Here is a 19,786-nt window from a genome sequence, read left to right as displayed (position 1 = left end):
AAATCAAATCAATTCAATAAAAATGTATTAGGCACCTACTGCATATAGACTTAGCTACTGCTTCAAGTACCACTGGTTCTATAAATAGCTTATGTTCTGTTAGAAGAGTAGTGCTCACATACTCTTCTATTTAGAAATAGAAATGTAGGTCATCCAAACCAACCCCATTTAATAGATAAAGGAGTTAAAAAGTGAAATTACTTGTCCAAAGACGCCAAGCAGAAAGTTGGCAGAAACATCATTTGAACCCAAGGTGCTCTGGGAGGTATAAAGTAAAATCTCTCCAAAAATGTGCAACTTACTATTCAGAATGAGACACAAAAATATGAAGGTTGTTACACACACACACACACACACACACACACACACACACACACACACACACACATGCCTAGGAGATTAAATGTGTACAGAATAAGCTCAAATTCTCAAACTAAAGAATCTGAAATTTTCATTTCAATTATTTTCAAAGAAATCTGTATTTTTTCCAAATATAATGCACACTTGAAAAACCGATGTCTTCAATTTAATACTGTATGTACACACAAACAGGATACTCAGCCAGATGGCTAGGTGGAGAAAACTGAGCATTCCCATCAGCAGATGGCAGGCTACTCCTACAGCAGCCAGGGCCCCCTTCAGTGGTCCCTGTGGCTACAGCAGATGGCAGAGATGACAGGCTCTGCTGAACTCTGGTCTGAGGGCTAGACCACAGGCTCCATGACATTGCTGAACTGCAGAGTCCACTCCAATTAGCTGAGGTCTGGGCCTTAGAACAGTGCTTCCCAAATTAAATGGAACTTAAACTATAATGACAGAACCACAAGAGCTAGTAAAAGAGCCTAAGAGTCTGAGAACTTTGGGAACAAAATACAGGAAATCAAGCCTATTTTCATACTGAAAAGTTCCCTCATGAGTTATTTTCAAAAAAGGTGCAATTTCATAGTTATTATTTCAGAAGAAAAAATATTACTAGCATCAAAATTTTGTCATAATATCAATTTTTATCATGCCCTCCATACTCCAGAAGGGTTCAATTGAAAACAACTGGAAACACTGCTTTAGAGTATAGGCCTTTTTATCTTTAAAAGTATTTAATATATTTAGAGCATAATTATTAAAGTGGGGGGCCATGGGGAGTAGATAATGACCCTGAGGAATCAGAAATGAGTTTTCAACTTAAGGGCCTCAAAAACAAAACAAACTACACAAGCATATGCAAAAAACAAAACCGGGGCAGAAGGCTGGAAATTTTTAGGCCAGAATACAGATTATGCTGTCATTTCATCTTTGTGCATCTGTATGTAACTGAAAAGAAACCCAACCTCTGAAAATGCATAATTTATGATCAATTATTTACTTATAGTCTTCTCATTCGTTGTATTTGACTAGATGAATTTGATATTAAGCAGGCAGTATGGTAATGGCAGAAAGAACTAGAAGTAAAGTCTGAGGATTTGGGTTGAATTCCTGTCTCTGCTACCTCCTGCTTGTGTCACTTTGGCTAAGACATTTTCCTTTTCTGAGCATTGGCTTCTTCCTTTGTAAAGTGAAAGGCTTGTACTAGATGATCTCTCCAATCTCTTTCAATTTCAGATACTATAGATATTCTCAGGACATTTAATTAAATTACTGTCAATCACTTTGACTATATTCTTTGTGCCTAAGAATTATGCAAGAATATCTCATCTAACTTGGTTGGCCTCTTAGTAAGTTCTGTTGAACTACTTCTCTCAACTCTGGGAATTTCCATTGGTTGTCCACAAAGCATGGAATGCTCTCCCTTCCTCATCTCCACTTCCTAGACTTCACTGACTTTCCTCAAATTCCAGCTAAAATCCTATCTTTATAGAAAGCCTTGCCCAGTTCCTCTTCTTTCTAGTCCATTCCCTCTTTTGATTGTTTCCTATTATCCTATACATAGTTTTTGCATGGTTTGTTTAAACATGGTTATTTATATGTTACTTTCCTCTTTCAACTGCAAGATCCTTCAGTGTAAGAATCATTTTTTGCCATTCTTTGTATCTCCAGTACTTAGTACAGTGTCTTGCACACAGTATGTGCTTTAAAAAGTTTTTTAACTGATTTAACTGCTTTCCATCTCCCTTTCTTCTTTTTAAGTTCTTTTTTAAATTAAATTTAAGTTCTTTCAATTATTTTGCCTTAATAAGGGATAGTGTATTGGATAAGACAAGGAAGGAATATCTTCTGAAAAGGTAATAAGAAAGCAAAAAATAGTAATAAAAATTAAAAATTAAGAAAAGGAAAATTAATAATTATGTTAGAGAAATAGCATATAAGATGAAATATATAAATGGAAAAGGCCTCAACCTAGTAATCTACACTATATATGTGTGTATATATATATATATTTTTTTTTTTTTGGTAAAACAAAAGATAACTGAAAGTTAGCACTTCATTGGTATTGACACAATTTATTGAACATAGAAACCATGGGATTTGGGGTAAGGTGGGGTGGACTTTGTGTCCCCAGTACTAAACATAGTGCCAGGTATTTAGTAAGTGCTCTACAAATGCTTGCTAATTCATTGCCTGAAGGCTCCAGCATACTGAATGGACTCTCAATTGAAGATTTACAGGAAGATATGGTGGATTGGTACTTTGGAAAAGGCAAAGAAAATAATGGTTTTTCCATATTTTTAAATGAGTACCTACACTCTGGTGAATTGACAGTCATAGCAAAAAATGAAAAAAACACCTTTGTGTGAATTTTTTTTAAATTAGATCTTTATCTACATAAAATTATGAAAAGCAGAACAAGTTGAATGAAGAAAACATTATATACAATTTCTTAATTATTATTTCTTAATTTTAAATTAATTTTTAAGAATAACTTGTGAGTATTCACCTCCAGAGAAAGAACTGATATATAGAAACATAAAAGATATAATTTATATATATATATATATATATATATATTTTTTTTTTGGTCAAGTGATACCTTCTCTCCTGCAGGGGAGAGGGACAGAGAGGGACAGAGAGAGGGACAGAGAGAGAGAGAGAGAGAGGGGGGGGGGGAATTTTAATGTAACCAACAAAAAAATTAATTATAAAAAAAAGAAAAGAAAAACCACCCTTCTCCCAAAGCATGTGAGTATTTAAAGCTAAATTTATTGGGAGGAAATAATCAGCTGGTTTATTATTGAAACATAATTCTGATGGCCTCAATCCCAGGCAACTTGCAGTTTGGAGTGTGTCCTCCTCAGGCGAGAAGTCTTTGGCTTCAAGCCCACAGCAGGAACACAGGTCCCTGAATTTCATAAAGGCTTAAAGGTGAGGCATTGGTCTTATTTTCTATAAAAGAAGGGATCTCATTTTCTCAAGTTTGTTGAATCCCCTATCAATTTTCTTTGCCCTTAATTTCAAAATCAAATGAAACTCATGGGGTTGAAGTCCAAATCAAAATCTTTAGGTCTCTCTCTTTAAAAGGCCATTATTATCCTCTTAGGTCCAGAATGGGAATGGGAACTTTAGAAAGTTGCTTAGGCTAAACTCTCATAATTTTTGTCAAATTATGAGGGGCTGAAGACCAGATCCATTCTAGTATCATACCATCATAGCTGTAGCCTCACATCCATTAGATTAGTAAAGCTGACAAAAAAGGAAGAGGATTGTGGGAAAATAGGTAAATTAAATACACTGTCAGTGGAGCTATGAACTGGTCCAACCAATTCTGGAAAGCAATTTGGAACTAAAGTCCAAAAAGTTTCTAAAATCTGAACCAGCAATATCACTACCATTTCTGTATACCCCAAAGAGTCCAACGAAAGAAAAGGGTCCACATGTGCAAAAATATTTATATCACCTCTTTTGTGGTGACAAAGAAATGGAAGTTAAGGGAATACTACTTATCAATTGGAAAATGACTCCACAAGTTATGGTATGAATATGACTAAATACTGCAAGAAATGATAAAAGGAAAATGGGAAGACTTGTATGAACTGATAAAAAGTGAAGTGAACAGAACCAAGAAAACAATTTACAGTATAACAGCAATTCTGTAAATCCACTTTGAACATTCAGAAATTCTGATCAATAAAATGACCCACCACAGTTTCACAGGACTCATGATAAAACATGCTATCAACCTTCAGATACAGAACTGATGGATAGAGTGCAAAATGAAGCATATTTTTCTCTTTTTGTTTGTTTCTTTTTTTCTGGAAACATGGCTAATGAAGAAATCTGTTTTGAATGGCTCTATATATTTGTAATAGGTCTTCCCTTTTTCACTGGATGAGGGAATGGGCAGAAATGAGAGAATATGAAACAAAAATAAGAGTAAAAAAGTCTCTGTGCTTTCAAATAAACAATTCTTTTAAAAGTAGAGAAAGAAATGATGAAGGAAATGTTTCAAAGAAATCTGGAAAGACTTGTACAAACTGAAGCAGAGGGAGATGAGTATAACCAGTAGAATAATTTACACAATAACAATATTGTAAAGACAAAACAACTTAGACTTAGCAACTCTGATATGACCAACTCTAATAATGACCAACCACATTTCTGGAGGATTCATGATGAAATGTGCATCAGTTTCCAGATAGAAAGTTAATAAAATCAGAGTGTAGACTGAAGCATACTTTTTTAGACATAATGTAAAACTTTTTTTCCCTCTTTACCATACCTAACTGTAATGAGGTTTGTTTTTGTTTTTGCTTCCTCAAAGAATGGGAGGGGAGGAATGAGAGAAAATTTAGGACTGAAAATAAATAAAAGCTCAATTAAGATAAGTTATTGGTGGGGTTTTTTAAAAGATAATTAGATATAAAAGCAAATGGGATCTTTGATGCTAACTCTACTATTTTACAAATGGAGAAAGTAAGGCTTAGAGAAGTGATTTGTGCAAGGTCATACAGGAAGTGACACAGAAAGGATATAAAACCTGGAATCACATTAACCAAGTAGATACAGGAATATAATTTAGTTTTTTCTCTAAAGAGGTAAGTTGAAGGAGAGAGTATTCTTCATTTTTGGACTGCTCAGCAAAAGAAAATAAGCACCTCAACTAAAATGTAAAACATACAAACATATGTACTGTTATATGTGTGTTCCTTCAGCTGAATGAGATCCTTAACCCCTACCTTTTAACAATTAACTTTAGAAAAGTGGAGAAGCCATTGATAAAATTATTCTCTCAATTGATTGTCTTAAGAGAGCAAAAAAATTATTGTCAACCATTCCCTTAATGCAACAATCTTAAATACTTGAAATTTTAATATGGAAAAGAAAAGAAAACTAGTCCTGGTGTGTCTGGAATGCAATGAGGAGGGAGGGAATTGTTTTGAGAACAGATAGGATAGCCTTTGAATGCAAATCCCTACATTTCCCCAGAGCAGATAATTTAAATCCATTAAAACAAATCACACAAAGCTTATTTTAATGCTTTATAAATTTAAATTCCTAATATCCATGTAATAGATGATAAGAAAAGTTGTTAAAAGTTTTTAAAAAGGCCAAATAAATTTACATGAGAGGAGTCACACAAGTGTAAATGGTTTGAAGATTTCTATTGTTGCCAGGAGTATCAATATCTATGAATTCACATATCCCTTCAAGTATCAAAGTAAATTATTAAGCTAGATAAAAAGTAAAAGGAAGCTTATGACAATATAAATTGTTATACATTCCAATCACAGAAAACCAATGTAATAAAGAGATTTCCCTGGAAGATGGTGGAATAAGAGTTTATAACCAAGCCAGGTTTTTTCATTACTTCTTATAAAAAACCAAATATGTATGCCTCCCTCAAAATGTTAAAAAACCATTTGCACAAAAACAGACAAAAAGGCAATAAACAAAAGATAAGCTCAAACATATATATATATATATGAACATAAAGATTATAGAATAAGACCAGCAAAGCAAAAAATACCAGAATACTAAAACAGAAATAATGCAAGAAATCCTAAATTCAAAAATATAAATGGAAATACACCCTGATATAGTTTAAAATATTATAAAATGAGAGCAGCAAAAGCAAAAATGCATAAACAAATAAGAATAGAAATTCCCAATTAAAATGGATAACTGACATTTTCAAAGATTTTAAGGAAGAATTTAAAATGGCACCCAAAAAAAGTCAAGAGAGAATTTAAAAAGCAACAGTGCATCTAAAAAATAAATTCCAGAAGGAAATTAGGTTCCTTTGCCTTCACTCCTTTGCCTGCTTATAGTAAGAACACTGTGGGGAGCTAGAATGAATAGGGATGGGGTTAAACATGTGAACTGTAACTTGCCTGAAACTCTTCAGATAATATTTATATACATTTGAAGGTGGCATGGGTCTTAGGAAAGCTATAAGCATGCAGTCCGATCATTGATACTGTATTATGCAGTATTCATTGGGTTTTATTAATAATATAGTAAAACACTGCATACAACAACTTCCATGGGGAAGGTGGCTTCATTATACCAACATCACCAAGAATGGGGCTTAATGAAATATAGTAGATTCATGGAAGAGGAATCATTTCTAGCAGAAAGAGGCCCAGAGCTATTTTAATTAGGTAATTCTATACTCTCTGAGCACCCTACAGAGCATAGCAGTTCCTTGGTTCTCTCCCTAAAAGTAGTGGAATGTAGAGCTGCCAAAGTGAGCATGGGGTTTCTCTGGGGGCATGACACTTTTTGGTAAACATCATGTTAATAGCTAACAATGCCATTTGTGGTACAAAATTAAATACTATTGAGCCATGAAGACCAATGTGACTCCTGGGACCATAGATATGTAGCTGGAAAGGACATTGGAGGTCATCTAGTATAACTTCTTCCTTATGCAGATGGGGAAACTGAACCACAGAAAGGCTGAATCATTTTCCAAAGGTCAATCCAGAGCTGAGATTTGATTGCATATTCTCAGACTCTATCTATACTTTTCATTGTGTTTGGTTTTGACTTAAGGGAAAGTATGAGACAATATACCCTTTTTAAGTCAATAATGTCATCTGTATTATATACTAATGACAGTGTTGATAAAGAAGTATAAATGGAAAAATGCATCTAGGTTTAGGAGTAAAAAGATCTCTAAGTTAATCATAGATATGGCAAAGATTCAGTATGGGACACTGCACTCTGGGATCCTGGCTAAGTCATTACCTTCTAATGGCAGACTATATAAAGCTGAATTAATCAAGGAGCCTGGATGGACCTCTTTCACTTCTGCAGATTAGTATACAGTGATTCCCTCACACTTTAGTAAACTAATTGGCCAACAGATTTGGTAGTGTGCTCAAGAACTGCTACAAAGGGCAAATATGGAGAAAGAGTAAAGAAGGAATCCCATGGTCTCAGACATAAAATCTTCTGAAATTTTGGTGGTTGCCAGTAATGGATCTCTGGGAACCATCCATTTGCAGATGCCTGGAGCTCATTTCATCTTAGACATTCAAAATCAAATAGATCTGATTTTACTCCCACTTCCATGAATAAATACCCCAATTCAAATTGAACCAAAATATGCTTCCATATTAACTGGTTCACTTCATAACTGATGCATTTGCTTTGCTGTCTCTCACACAAGCTTCCATCATGACATTCAATCTGACACGATTTCTGTTACAGATTAGGATGTCAATCTAGAGGGAGCAATTAAGGCCTATTCTCAGAATGGAAGATCTAGTAGGGCCCACAGGCCATTGGAATTCCCACTCCTACACTTTTAAAAACATCTGAGAGGCAATTAGATGTCAGCTCAACTCCCCAGAGGTGCTAGGACAAGTGGAAAACTTCATTCTACCACTAATTTCCCCAACTGACAGAAGAAGATTATTCTAATTACAAAATGATTTTTTTTCTTTTTAAAATTGCTAACATATTCCTCAGGAATCATACACTTACCTGATGCTATGACTGTGCCAGCCCAGAGTGTATTCTCTATACTTAAGCTTTCATTGATGGGAGGGTCACTGTCTTCCTGATAAAGATCAAGATAAAGACACATTAATTTGTCAAGCTCACAGAATTGTTACATCCCTCTCCCATACCATAGCAAGAGCTATAAAAGAAAGCATAATGGAATCAAAAGAGAAGACTTTAAACCTGTGATCTTTCTTCTCTACTCTTTGTTTTTGTCTATAAAAATATCTGTAATTGTGGTCACAAAGTTAAATTCCACTGACATTTATTTAAGTCCTTTTTTGCTAGGTGCTAGACATAGTTTTAGATGCTAGAGATACAAAAAAAATGAAACAAAATCTCTGTTCTCAAAGTGCTTATGCTACTGGTGGTGGAGGTGGGGACTAAATAAGGACACAGATAAGAAAATATAAAGTAATTTGAAGAGGGAGGAGAAAAGGACTCAAAATTGAGACAGTTTTGTTTAGAAATTGGCCCCTGAGGAGTTATGTAGAATATTATCTTCAAGAAGGCTGGAGATTTTAAAAGAGAAGTATAAGGACTTCTATTCCACATATGTGATACAGTCTTAGCTTAGAGATGAGAGATGCGAATATAGAGTTTGGGGAACAACTCATAAACTACTATGGCTAGAAAAAAAGTACAAGAAATACAAAATAAATCTGGAAGAATAGTTGCAACCAGATTGTAATGGGCTTTATATGTTGGTCTGAGGCATCTATATTTAGCATGAAAGCAAGAGAAAATCAGAGAAGATTTCTGAGGGGAATAATATAGACTGACCTGTGTCTTAGGAAAATTATTTTGGCAACTACATGGAGGATAAAATAGAAAGTGAAGAGACAGAGATAGGAAGTCCAAGTAGAAAACTATTGCACTAACATGACAGCAACAGAAAGTAATGAATGCTGGAGGGGATGTGGCAAAGTTGGGACATTAATTCATTGCTGGTGGAGTTGTGAATTGATCCAACCATTCTGGAGGGCAATTTGGAATTATGCCCAAAGGGTGATAAAAGACTGTCTGCGCTTTGATCCAGCCATAGCACTGCTGGGTTTGTATCCCAAAGAGATAATAAGGAAAAAGACATGTACAAGAATATTCATAACTGCGCTCTTTGTGATGGCAAAAAATTGGAAAATGAAGGAATGCCCTTCAATTGGGGAATGGCTGAACAAATTGTGGTATATGTTGATGATGGAATACTATTGTGCTCAAAGGAATAATAAAGTGGAGGAATTCCATGGGAACTGGAATGACCTCCAGGAATTGATGCAGAGTGAAAGGAGCAGAACCAGGAGAACATTGTACACAGAGACTGATACAATGTGGTACAATCAAATGTAATGAACTTCTCCATTAGTGACAATACAGTGATCCTGAACAACTTGGAGGGATCTATGAGAAAAAACACTATCCACATTCAGAGAAAAAACCGTGGGAGTAGAAACATAGAAGAAAAACAACTGCTTGATTACATGGGTCGAGGGGGATATGATTGGGGATATGAACCCTAAATAAACATCCTAGTGCAAACATCAACAACATGGAAATAGGTCCTGATCAAGGTCACATGTAATACCCAGTGGAATTGCACATTGGCTACAGGAAGAGTGGGGGAGGGGAGGGAGGAATAGAATATGATTTTTGTAACCAAGGAATAATGTTTGAAATTGACCAAATAAAAATAAATTAAAATATTTTTTAAAAAGAAAGCTATTGAAATAGGATGCCTGAGTTTAGAACTTAATGTTTCAAAGAGTTCTTTGAGTAGACATTCAGCAAGACTTGTCAATTGCCTGGGCCTAGGAAGTTAAGATGACTTACAGATTTGGGCGTCATTGTCATAAGAATGATAACTTTTGTGAATTGATCCAACTGGATGGCAATTTGGAACTATGCCCAAAGGGCTTTAAAAGAATGTCTGCCCTTTGATCCAGTCTCATACCACTGCTGGGTTTATACCCCAAAGAGATAATAGGGAAAAAGACTAATACAAAAATATTTATAGCCACACTCTTTGTGGTGGCAAAAAAATTGGAAAATGAGGGGATGCCCTCAGATTGGGGAATGGCTGAACAAATTGTGGTATATGTTGGTGATGGAATACTATTGTGCTCAAAGGAATAATAAAGTGGTGCAATTCCATGTGAACTGGAATTGATGCAGAGCAAAAGGAACCGAACCAGGAGAATATTATACACAGAGCTTGATACACTGTGGTACAATCAAATGTAATGGACTTCTCTACTAGCAGTAATGCAATGATCCAGGACAATTCTGAAGGACTTATGAGATAGAACACTATCCACATTCAGAGGAAGAACTGTGGGAATAGAAACACAGAAGAAAAACTGCTTGATCACATGAGTTGATGGGGATATGATTGGGGGTGTAGATTCTAAACGATCACCCTAGTGCAAATAGTAACAATATGGAAATCCATATTGATCAATGACACAGGTAAAACCCAGTGAAATTGCATGTCGGTTACCGGGAGGAGGGGGGGGGGAGGGAAAGAATATGAATCATGTAACTATGGAAAAATATTCTAATTTAATTAATTAATGTAAAAAATTTCAATTGAAAAAAGATAACTTAATCCAAAGAAGCAGATGAGGCAACCAAGGAAGTATGGAGATAGAGTCTTGAGGTGTGGGCACACACTCAGGAGGGAGAAGATGATGATGCAACAAACAAGAATTCAGACAGGGATGAGGAAAATTCAGAGCTGAGCCACAGAAGCCAGAGTAAGTAAGTGAGGAAAGGGGATGGTTGACAATATCTGAAGCAGCAGAGAGCTTAAGGAGTTTGATGACTGAATAGGGTACTTGATTTAGCAGTTAAGAATTATCATCATCATAACTTCTAGCTTTATATACCATTTAAAGGTTTACAAAGTGTTTTACCAGTATCTCACTTTATTTTCCCAACAACCATAGGCAGTAAGTGCTATTATTATCCCCATTTTGCAGGTGAATAACCTGATACAAATAGCAGTTACTTGACCAGTAATGTATGAGGTCACATATGAACTCAGGTCTTCCTGACTCCAGGTCGAATACTCTATTTATTATGTCACTTAAGCTGCCTAATAACTGGTAACCTTCAAGAAAGCAGTTTCTGTAGAGCAGTGGGAGTGAAAGTTAGCTTACAGAGGGACAGAATGAGTGGAAGTTGAGGAAGTGAAGGCAACAAGTGTAGCTGATTTCTTCCTAGGAGTTTGACTGTAACAAGTAGAAGAGATACAGGATGACTGCTGGAGGGAAGTACAGAAGAGACAAATTAACATTTTTTTAAAGAATGAGGGAGAACTAGAAATGTTTGTACCCTGGGCCAAAGGAGCTAGTACATAAGAGAATGAAAGACATAATCATTGAAAGGGCAAGCTCTCAGTTGTGATGGGAGGGGGAAGGACACAAGTAAACAGGTTAATCTTGGCATTGAGAAAGTCATCTTGTTCTTCTGAAGCCTGCTGAATGACAGTGATTATGACAATATTCTAGGATTATCATTCAACTGAGAAGAAACAGAGGCCAAGATAACAGACTAGTAAAGAAGAGTCTATGCTTCAACTGAGGTGTTCCATTTCCAAAATGAGAGTTCTTTTACTATCATTCTACTTCAACCATAGTTTTTATAGGAGGTATTAGACTCTTCTATTTTCTATAAAGGCAAAAGATGTAACACTAGGTCCTAAACACCGTATGCAATTTAGTGTGGAAAGCACTAAGATCAGAATCAAGGGGTCTGAGTTTCAAGTTCTGCCTCCACCATTAAATACATGCAGGATCTTGGATAAAACATTTTCAATCTTTTTATTCTGTAGAATAAAGGGGTTAGATTAGATGATCTTTAAAGTCCCTTATAGCGCTAAAAAAAAAAAGTTGTTGGATTCAAAGAGCTAATGCAGTATAGGGACTTAGCTGTTTGGTCTTATAACAACATAAGAATCTACACTGAATGACTAGCTAACATGGCTATGTAGACTGACTTTCTCAAATGAGCTACAGATATGAAACACTGATTTTACTGAGTCAAATCAACAAGCAGTTAAGTGCTATGGGTCAGGTACTATGTGACTTGGTTAAGTGAAATGTCACTTATCTTCTTAGTTGTCTAAAACTAAATTATAACAAAGATGCTGACCAGAATGGATAGGAGTGCCCTCATCAAGGAGTTCCCTATATCAATGAAATCACAGGTTCAGTCTCTTTCTCTGTCTCTTTTCACATGCCCCCATTCTTGCATGCATTCAAAGATAATACCCTTATCAATATAAAAGTGCATTTATAACAATTGTGAGGTTTTTAACATATATATATTTAAAAACTTACCCTTGTAAAAGTCCCCACAAAGTTATGGATGTCAATATTTGGCTCTTCTGCATAGACATATGATCGAATTTGAAGAAGATCCTTTGAAATAAAGAATAAAACCCTTAAAAGTTACTCTATTAGCAAAAACTAAGTTCATTAGCTATTTGTTCGAAGAATATTTTATTCAAGGACTAATTTGCTTTGTGAACAAGTATTCATATCAACATGTTAGGGAAATATAAATTGATTTTTTTAAAGAATCTTGCCTTTACTTAATAAGACCAGTTTTCTAAAATTTTCTTTTTGAAAAACCCTGACTTTCTGTCTTAGTATCACTTCTAAGAAAGAAGAGCTGCAAGGGCTAGGCAATCAGGGTTAAGTGACTTGCCCAAGGTTACACTGCTAGTAACTGAGACCAAATTTGAAACCAGAATCTCCCATCTCCAGATCTGGCTTTCTATTCACTGAGCCAACTATGTGACAATCTCTCAAACACTTGAAGACAGCTACCATATTCCCACTACCATCCTAGTTTGGTCTCTGCTCTCCAAAAGACCTGTATCTAACCTGGCACTGATAACCTTGATCTAAAGTTATTTTTACAGCATGCCACTGTGAATACCAAATAAGGGGACAGGGAGGTTCCCCTTTCACTTCACCTTGTTCTCCTCCTCATTCTTTTCTTCCTCTCTATATCCTTTTCTGTATTAGGTTCTGCCAGTGTCAGTGCTGAAGATTTAGAAATATTACCAGTGCCTAATACAAATAATTGAGATAGGTGGAGTTTTCCCCATTTTAAAAGGTCTCTCTCACTTCCTTTAGTAGCTTGTTCAAATGTTTAAACACCCTTATCATCAGGCAGCCTCTTTACATCACATCTAGGTGGTCTCTAAAATCTCAAAGTACACCTCACCTGCTCTCTCTGTAAAATAGATGGGGATGATTTATGGGAAAATTAGAGGAAGTTTATTTATATATACACACACACACATATGTATGTATGTATATATATATATATATATATATATATATGAACTCTGCTTCTTTACAATACACTAGATAAATAGAAAACTGCTTTGTAAAGACTGGAGGTAAAAGATTATACTCTTGTTCCTGTTCCCCTCCCACTCACTTCCAGCCCTAACACCTGCCAAAAAAATTTTTTGCAACTCTGTGCCCTACAAGACATGGGCATCATTGTTTATTCCCTAGAAATATGTTCTCTTAGTTGAGCCTTAAATATTTCATTTTTAAAATTTATAAAAATGATACTATTTAGTTTTTAAAGCTTTAATAGATCAATAATAATAAGCCAAACAAATGAAAGCATTAAAGGCAATGGTATGATCTGTTACCATAGGATCCTGAGCAGGTAAAAAGAGAGAAAGAGGGGAAGAAAGGAGAGGAGAAAAATTAAAAGGAAAGAGAGGGGAGGGGAGAGAAAGGAAAAAAGAAAGAGAAGAAAGGGGACTTAGATAAAAGGGGAAAGGGAAAAGAGAAGGGAGGGAAAGGGAGAAGAAAAGGAAAAGAGATAAAAGGGAGAGGGGAGGGAAAGGGAGAGAAGCTAAGAGATAAGAAGGAAAAGTGAGGGGAAAGAGGGAAGACAGAAGGGGAGGGAAAGGAGAAAAGGGTAAGAGATAAGAGGAAAGGGAGAAGGAAAAAAGGGAAGAGAGAGGGAAAGAAAGAGAGAAAGGACTAAAGAGGAGGAGGGACGGGAAGAGAGAGGAAAGGAAAAAGAGATAGGAGAGAAGTAGAAGATGAAAGGGTAGAGGAAGAGAAGAGCAGAAGAAAGGAAAAAGAGAGGAGTATGATGGGGAAGTAAAGAGAAAGGAAAGCAGAGTGGGGAGACAGGAGAGAAGAGAAAATAAAAATGAGAAAGTCAGAAAGGTGGAGAACAATAAAGGTTACAAAGGAATAAAAGGAGAAGTGAAGGAAATACTCACTGCAGCAGTGGGCAGTCTTTGCGTGCAAGCCACGGGCAAGCGTAGTTTCCAGTCTGTCTCCCCATCTAACTGATCCGTCCTCAAGAAGCAAGACCCTGTGAAATGTCCTCATATTTTATATTCTTTTCCAACCTAAGAATCACTTTATCAATATCATCAGGAATTCCTCTAAGAAGCTTTGGGAATAAGCCTTCAAGATCTAGTTGCCTTCAAAATGGAACCATTCAAAGATCACTGAACCACATCCCACTCTCCTCCAATCAGCTGCTTCCTCCACATCACTAGATTCTAAAGAGTAGGAAGACTTGCTACCACAGTAGGGAAGACAGACAATCAGAGGGACTTTTGCCACTAATAGTTTGTGGTGCAAGAGAGTACACTGTAGTTTCTGCACCTATAGTCAACCAGAAGTCACCATGAAGCATCACAACTGATAAAATTATATAACAGAGAAAGTTAAGGAAAAATTACTTAGAAAACAAAAACCTCTCTCTCCAGAGTCATGCATTGAATATTTCCTAGTATATTCCACAGGCAGCCTTGTGCAGTGAATATTGAGTTAGATATCAGATTCAAAAAGACCTAGGTTCAAAATCCATCTCAGAAAGTTATTGGCTGTATGACTCTGGGAAAGTCACTGAACTCCTCTGGGTTTCAGTCTCTTGATTGAATGATGATGATAATAAGAACGTCTACCCCACAAAGTTATAAAGATAATGTGAAATATCATTTGTACATGGCTAATATGAAAAAGATCTGCATGTATAATGAAGGATATCATATTGCTTACCTTCTCAATGAGTGGGGGGGGAGAGAGAGAACTTGGGACTCAAAATTTAAAAATTAATACCACAAAAAGAAATACTGTTTATAAAGCTTCTAAAACTTGAAAGCATTATATAGACATGAACCATTATTATTCTACAAATAGAGAAATGGAGAGGAGAGGGACTAGAATTGTAACTTCATTAGTAAAGGGAACTCCCTATACCACTGCAAAACTCTAGAATTTCCTGGAATTCATAGTCTTCTAAAGCTGCTAGGGCACTGACCCAGGCACTAGCCCAGAGTCACAGGACTAATAAGTATCAAAGGCAGAACTTGAGTCCAGGTGTCCCTGGGTAGGAAGTTGCCTCTCTTATCCATTATCTCATGTTGTCTCTCTATTATTAGTATTACACAGAGTGATAAATGGTTATAATGAAAACAGAAATAGCTATGTGTTTACACATACACACACAGAGACAAAATTACCCAAAATCTTTGTTATTTTCACTTGAAACTGAACTGAGACTTCTGGGATGCATTGTATATATTCACATAATAGGTATGTGTATACAGGTATAGAAAGATGTATAGATATATACACATATAACATGTAAAGTTATTTGCATTTGCAGAAACATTTTCAAGAAAAATAATTGTAAGAATATCAATGAAGAGCCCCTAAACTGCTTTCTAAAGAAAAAGAGAGAACTTAGGTGCTTTTAGAGACAGCACAGAATAATGGAAGGGAAATGAAGAAGTCAAGAGAGACCTTTGTGCCTCTCACTAATTGTATGACTGAGCACAAGTTAAGACCCCTCTGGGTTTCATTTCCCTCATCTATAATATGAGAATTATTGCATTATAGATCTAGAAACAGAAAGGATCTCAGAGGTGATCTAGTTCAACTCTTTACTTATAGTATATTTATAACAAAAAAACCAAGGCTCCAAGGGTTACGTGACTTGCCCAAAGCCACAAAAGCAGTAAACAACAGAGGTAGGATTAGAAACCAGGTCCTTCAACTTTTAAGGTAAGTATTTTTATACCACAGTACATAATAATAATACAACCAGAAAAGACTAGTGAGATTAAGCATGATCCTTTGTTTAAAATTCCTTGCAAACTTTAAAATACTATTAGGAATTATTATTACTGTTCTCCTTTTTCTCATGGGCTAGAGATGTTGTCCTAGTACTGGTCACTATTTTAAAATTATTCTTTTTGTTTAATGTTCAGAAGACCATTATATAGGAGGATAAAATGATTGTTTTTGGTAACTGAATAAAAATTGGGGGTTGTAATGCCTATTCACTTGAGTATCTTCCCTCTGTTAATTATTTCCTATTTATCCTTTAAATTGTTTTTTGTTCATAGCCTGTCTGCATGTTATCATTCCCCATTAGACTGTAAGCTTCTGGAGGGCAGGGACTGCCTTTTGTCTCTTTGTATCCCCAGAACTTAGCACAGTGCCCTACACATAGTATACACTTAATAAATATCTATTGACTATTATTATTATTAATATTATTGTTACTACTACAAAATGACAATAAGCACATTATTATTTTACTATTACTAAGCACATTAGGTTCATACAACTTATTTGCCTCACAACAACTCTATGAAGTAGACAATGAAAGTATTAGAATTCTCATTTTATAGATGAGTAAACTGAGGATCACAAAGGTGAAATAATTTGCCCAAAGTCATACAGCTAGTAAGTGACAGAGGCAAGACTAGAACCTAGTTCCTCCCAATCTAAGAATATGATTCTTTCCATTATACCATTCTCTCTCTCTCCCCTCCCATTTATATCTATATATGTATATCAATAAAACACATAAATAAGTGTATATATATATATATATATATATATATATACACACACACTCTCTATTTATTCATTCTAGTTTCCCCTCCTCCAAAAAAAAAAACAATGCCTGTATTAAAGCCAAAGTCACAAGAAGACAGTTCTCATTGGTGACCCACTAATCTCTGCCCCCTTCCTATTCATTTTTTTTCTTCTAAAATATAGAAGGGAGTAATCCAAACCACCTACAGCAGGGCACAAGAACCTCAAAGGAAAATAAATTCTGGCTTTCAGAGGTTAAAAGGTCTCTAGAATCATGCCTGACTACCAGTCACAGGAAAAATGGCACCATTTACCCAGAGCCGCTTAAAAATAAAAACTCGGGGAGGTTTCAAAGCCTACTGGCAGAGAAACCAGTGAATTGCGGCATCCACACTGAGAAAGGGTTACAACTGCAGCTAACGCCAGCTGAGCCGTTCAGTGGAGCAAACACGGGCTATCACAATAAACAAACAGATGGGCCCAGGAGAGGTAGAGCCCCTGTCATTCATGAGGAGCTTATGAAAAAGGCAGGCTTTTTCTCCTGTTTCTTTAATGCCAGATATCATCCACTGCAAACACATCTTGAAGGAATTTTCTAGGAGAAGAGAGACAACTGCTGTTTAAAGCCTCTATGTTAAAAACACTTCCTCCTTTACCAGCTCCTGAAACTAACTTAACTCAGTCAAGAAGAGAGTGATAACAGGCAGTATTTATTTAACTCTCCATGGAACGTGAGCCACTGTGTGACTTTGCCAGCTGTGACTCTACGTGGGTCCAGGCAGTTATATCTTTTTAATTATCAAAACCTACCATCACATAAATCGCCCCCACAAAGAAAAGGATGGGGGAAGGGAAAGGCTAGCCATCAAAAAGATGTTTTTGATTCATCTCTGTGACTCTAAAATTATATCTACTTCTGTTACATTTTCAAATTATTGTTTTGCCAAATAACCACTGAAAGGTTAATGGTTATTTCCAAAATTGATCCCAGATGTTTACCATTTTTTTCTGATGTCCTCAGGAAGATCATGTCAGCAGGGACCCGTTGGTTCTACATTGTGAAAAGAAAGAGTGTTATTGTGTACACATGTGCAAGTTCTATCCACTACCACCCTCCTCCCATTGCCACCCCTGCCTCAAAAAAAAATTTTAGAAGGTCCATAGCCCCTTTTTAAGTTTGCTTCTTTGTCAAACAGAGATTTAGGGATTTATTTTGTATTAAATCTGAAAAATCTTGCAAGTTGCTGCTATTGTACTAATCCACCATAGAAATCCAATCATAGGAAGGGAGTTTCTAGACTTCCAGAGAATCCAACCATTACCTCCAGTGATTCCCATCAAAAGGATCACCAGCTTAGAGCTTAAGGCTACTATTGGCTTTCTTCCAAAGAGTTCCCTGTTGGAAATGCTACAAATACTCTTCTCCCTATAGTTTCATTCTGTTTCTACTAATTTTCTTGCTTAATTTTTTTTTGGAAGTAGAATATAAATATTGGAGGAAAAGAGAAATATTGAGGACTAATGAAAATCATCTTCTAAAGGAAGGGAAGGCTAAAATGGTAATACAGTATAATTATAAACAGAAGCAGCTTAAAGGGAGGGGGATGTGCACTTCTGTCTAAAACATCTCACTCTCCCCTGAAATCACATTTGTATCATCTACTTTAATCCTTTTGAAAAGGGCATGACCATTTTCTTCAGAAAGGAGTAAAAGCACAATACTTCTCTGATTAAATATTATTCTGCTGACTTCTTTCCACCTCTCCCACCACCCCCCACATCTCAGACCCCACACATATAAATGCGTGGCAAAGAAATTAAGGCAATAACAAAGATTTTATAACTTATTCAGGATCACTGTAGTTCATCCTAATGCTGCTCCTCTAAGGGAGCAAAGTTTTTAAAGATACTGGGGTTTTTAAAATATGTTCCAAACACTTATTTATTTTATGCCATGCTCCATTCAACATGATGGTGTGCCTACAAAACAATTCAAAAATGTATTATTTAAAGGTGGAGGACAACTAATACTAGCTAAGAAAATTTGAGTATATAAACTGCACATAAAATCACAGATCTAGTGCTGGAAGGGATCTCAGAAATTATTCATCTAACCTCTTCACTTTACAGATGAGTAAATTGGGGCCCCAGAATCTTAAGTGACTTCTCCAAGGTCACCTAGGTGGTAAGTATAAATGGAAAGATTTGAATCCAGAGTTAGTGTTCATGTTGCTTTGTACAAGGCTATTTATTGATTTAAATAGCAGTTTTCTGACCAAGATCTGTAACCCTATTGTGTGAATGAAAGTACTAGACAGAAAAAAAAATTGGAAATCAAAATTTGGGATTAACCACCATGATATCAAAGAAAGATATCCAGCTAGTGAGTATGCACAGACTGTAGGATTCCCCACCTTGCTCCCCAACCTCATATTAGATAAACCAGAATATTAGATAAAATGTATCCAGGAAAAGGAATTAGATTTAATCCTAAAGAACAAATGCACAATTAATTTGTCAGTCTACAAATTACATGCTCATATTAACACAGAGAAAAATTGGTGCATGCCAACACTGACAGAAGAATTTATATAGCCACATGTTTATATTAACCTTTTCAACAAGGATAAGATCTCCCACTTGGATGCCAGAACTCTTCACCTTCACCGTGCCTGTGGAGAAGAAACAGTCCCCATCAGGTCCAAGTCAAATCATTCCAAAAATTAAATCCAATTCAGCAAATATTGAGTGAATGATTATTGCCCTGTGCTCCTAAAACTCAGATACATATGTGGCCCTCACACAAATCAATTAAGGAAAGCAGTATAGTACAGGGGGGAAAAAAACATGTAGAATGTGGTATACCAAAACTGGAGGTCAAATTCTACCTCTGCTACTTACTATATCCATATGACTTTGGGCAAATCGCTTACCCTCTCTGTGACTCAGTTTCTTCATCTGTAAAATGAGAGGGTTGAATCAGATGAATTCTAAGGTTCCCTCAAATTCTAAATCAATACTTTTTT

The 19,786-nt window shown here is 35.9% G+C and overlaps 1 protein-coding gene across 4 annotated transcripts in view; it reads right to left on the bottom strand.

Annotated features, from left to right (window-relative positions):
- ATP9A (ATPase phospholipid transporting 9A (putative)) overlaps positions 1-19,786 on the bottom strand; it is a 155,113-nt gene that overhangs the window by 85,450 nt on the left and 49,877 nt on the right. For all 4 annotated transcript variants that reach the window (XM_001369149.4, XM_007475725.2, XM_007475723.2 and 1 more), the window contains 5 exons: positions 19,374-19,432; positions 17,760-17,811; positions 14,141-14,235; positions 12,216-12,296; positions 7,861-7,936 (listed from right to left, as the gene is read on the bottom strand). In XM_001369149.4, coding sequence (XP_001369186.2) covers positions 7,861-7,936; positions 12,216-12,296; positions 14,141-14,235; positions 17,760-17,811; positions 19,374-19,432 — 363 coding nt within the window. The remainder of the gene's footprint in view (positions 1-7,860; positions 7,937-12,215; positions 12,297-14,140; positions 14,236-17,759; positions 17,812-19,373; positions 19,433-19,786) is intronic.

This window comes from Monodelphis domestica, chromosome 1 (assembly GCF_027887165.1).
Source record: "Monodelphis domestica isolate mMonDom1 chromosome 1, mMonDom1.pri, whole genome shotgun sequence".
NCBI lineage: Eukaryota > Metazoa > Chordata > Mammalia > Didelphimorphia > Didelphidae > Monodelphis > Monodelphis domestica.
This window is presented reverse-complemented; position numbering and strand designations above follow the sequence as displayed.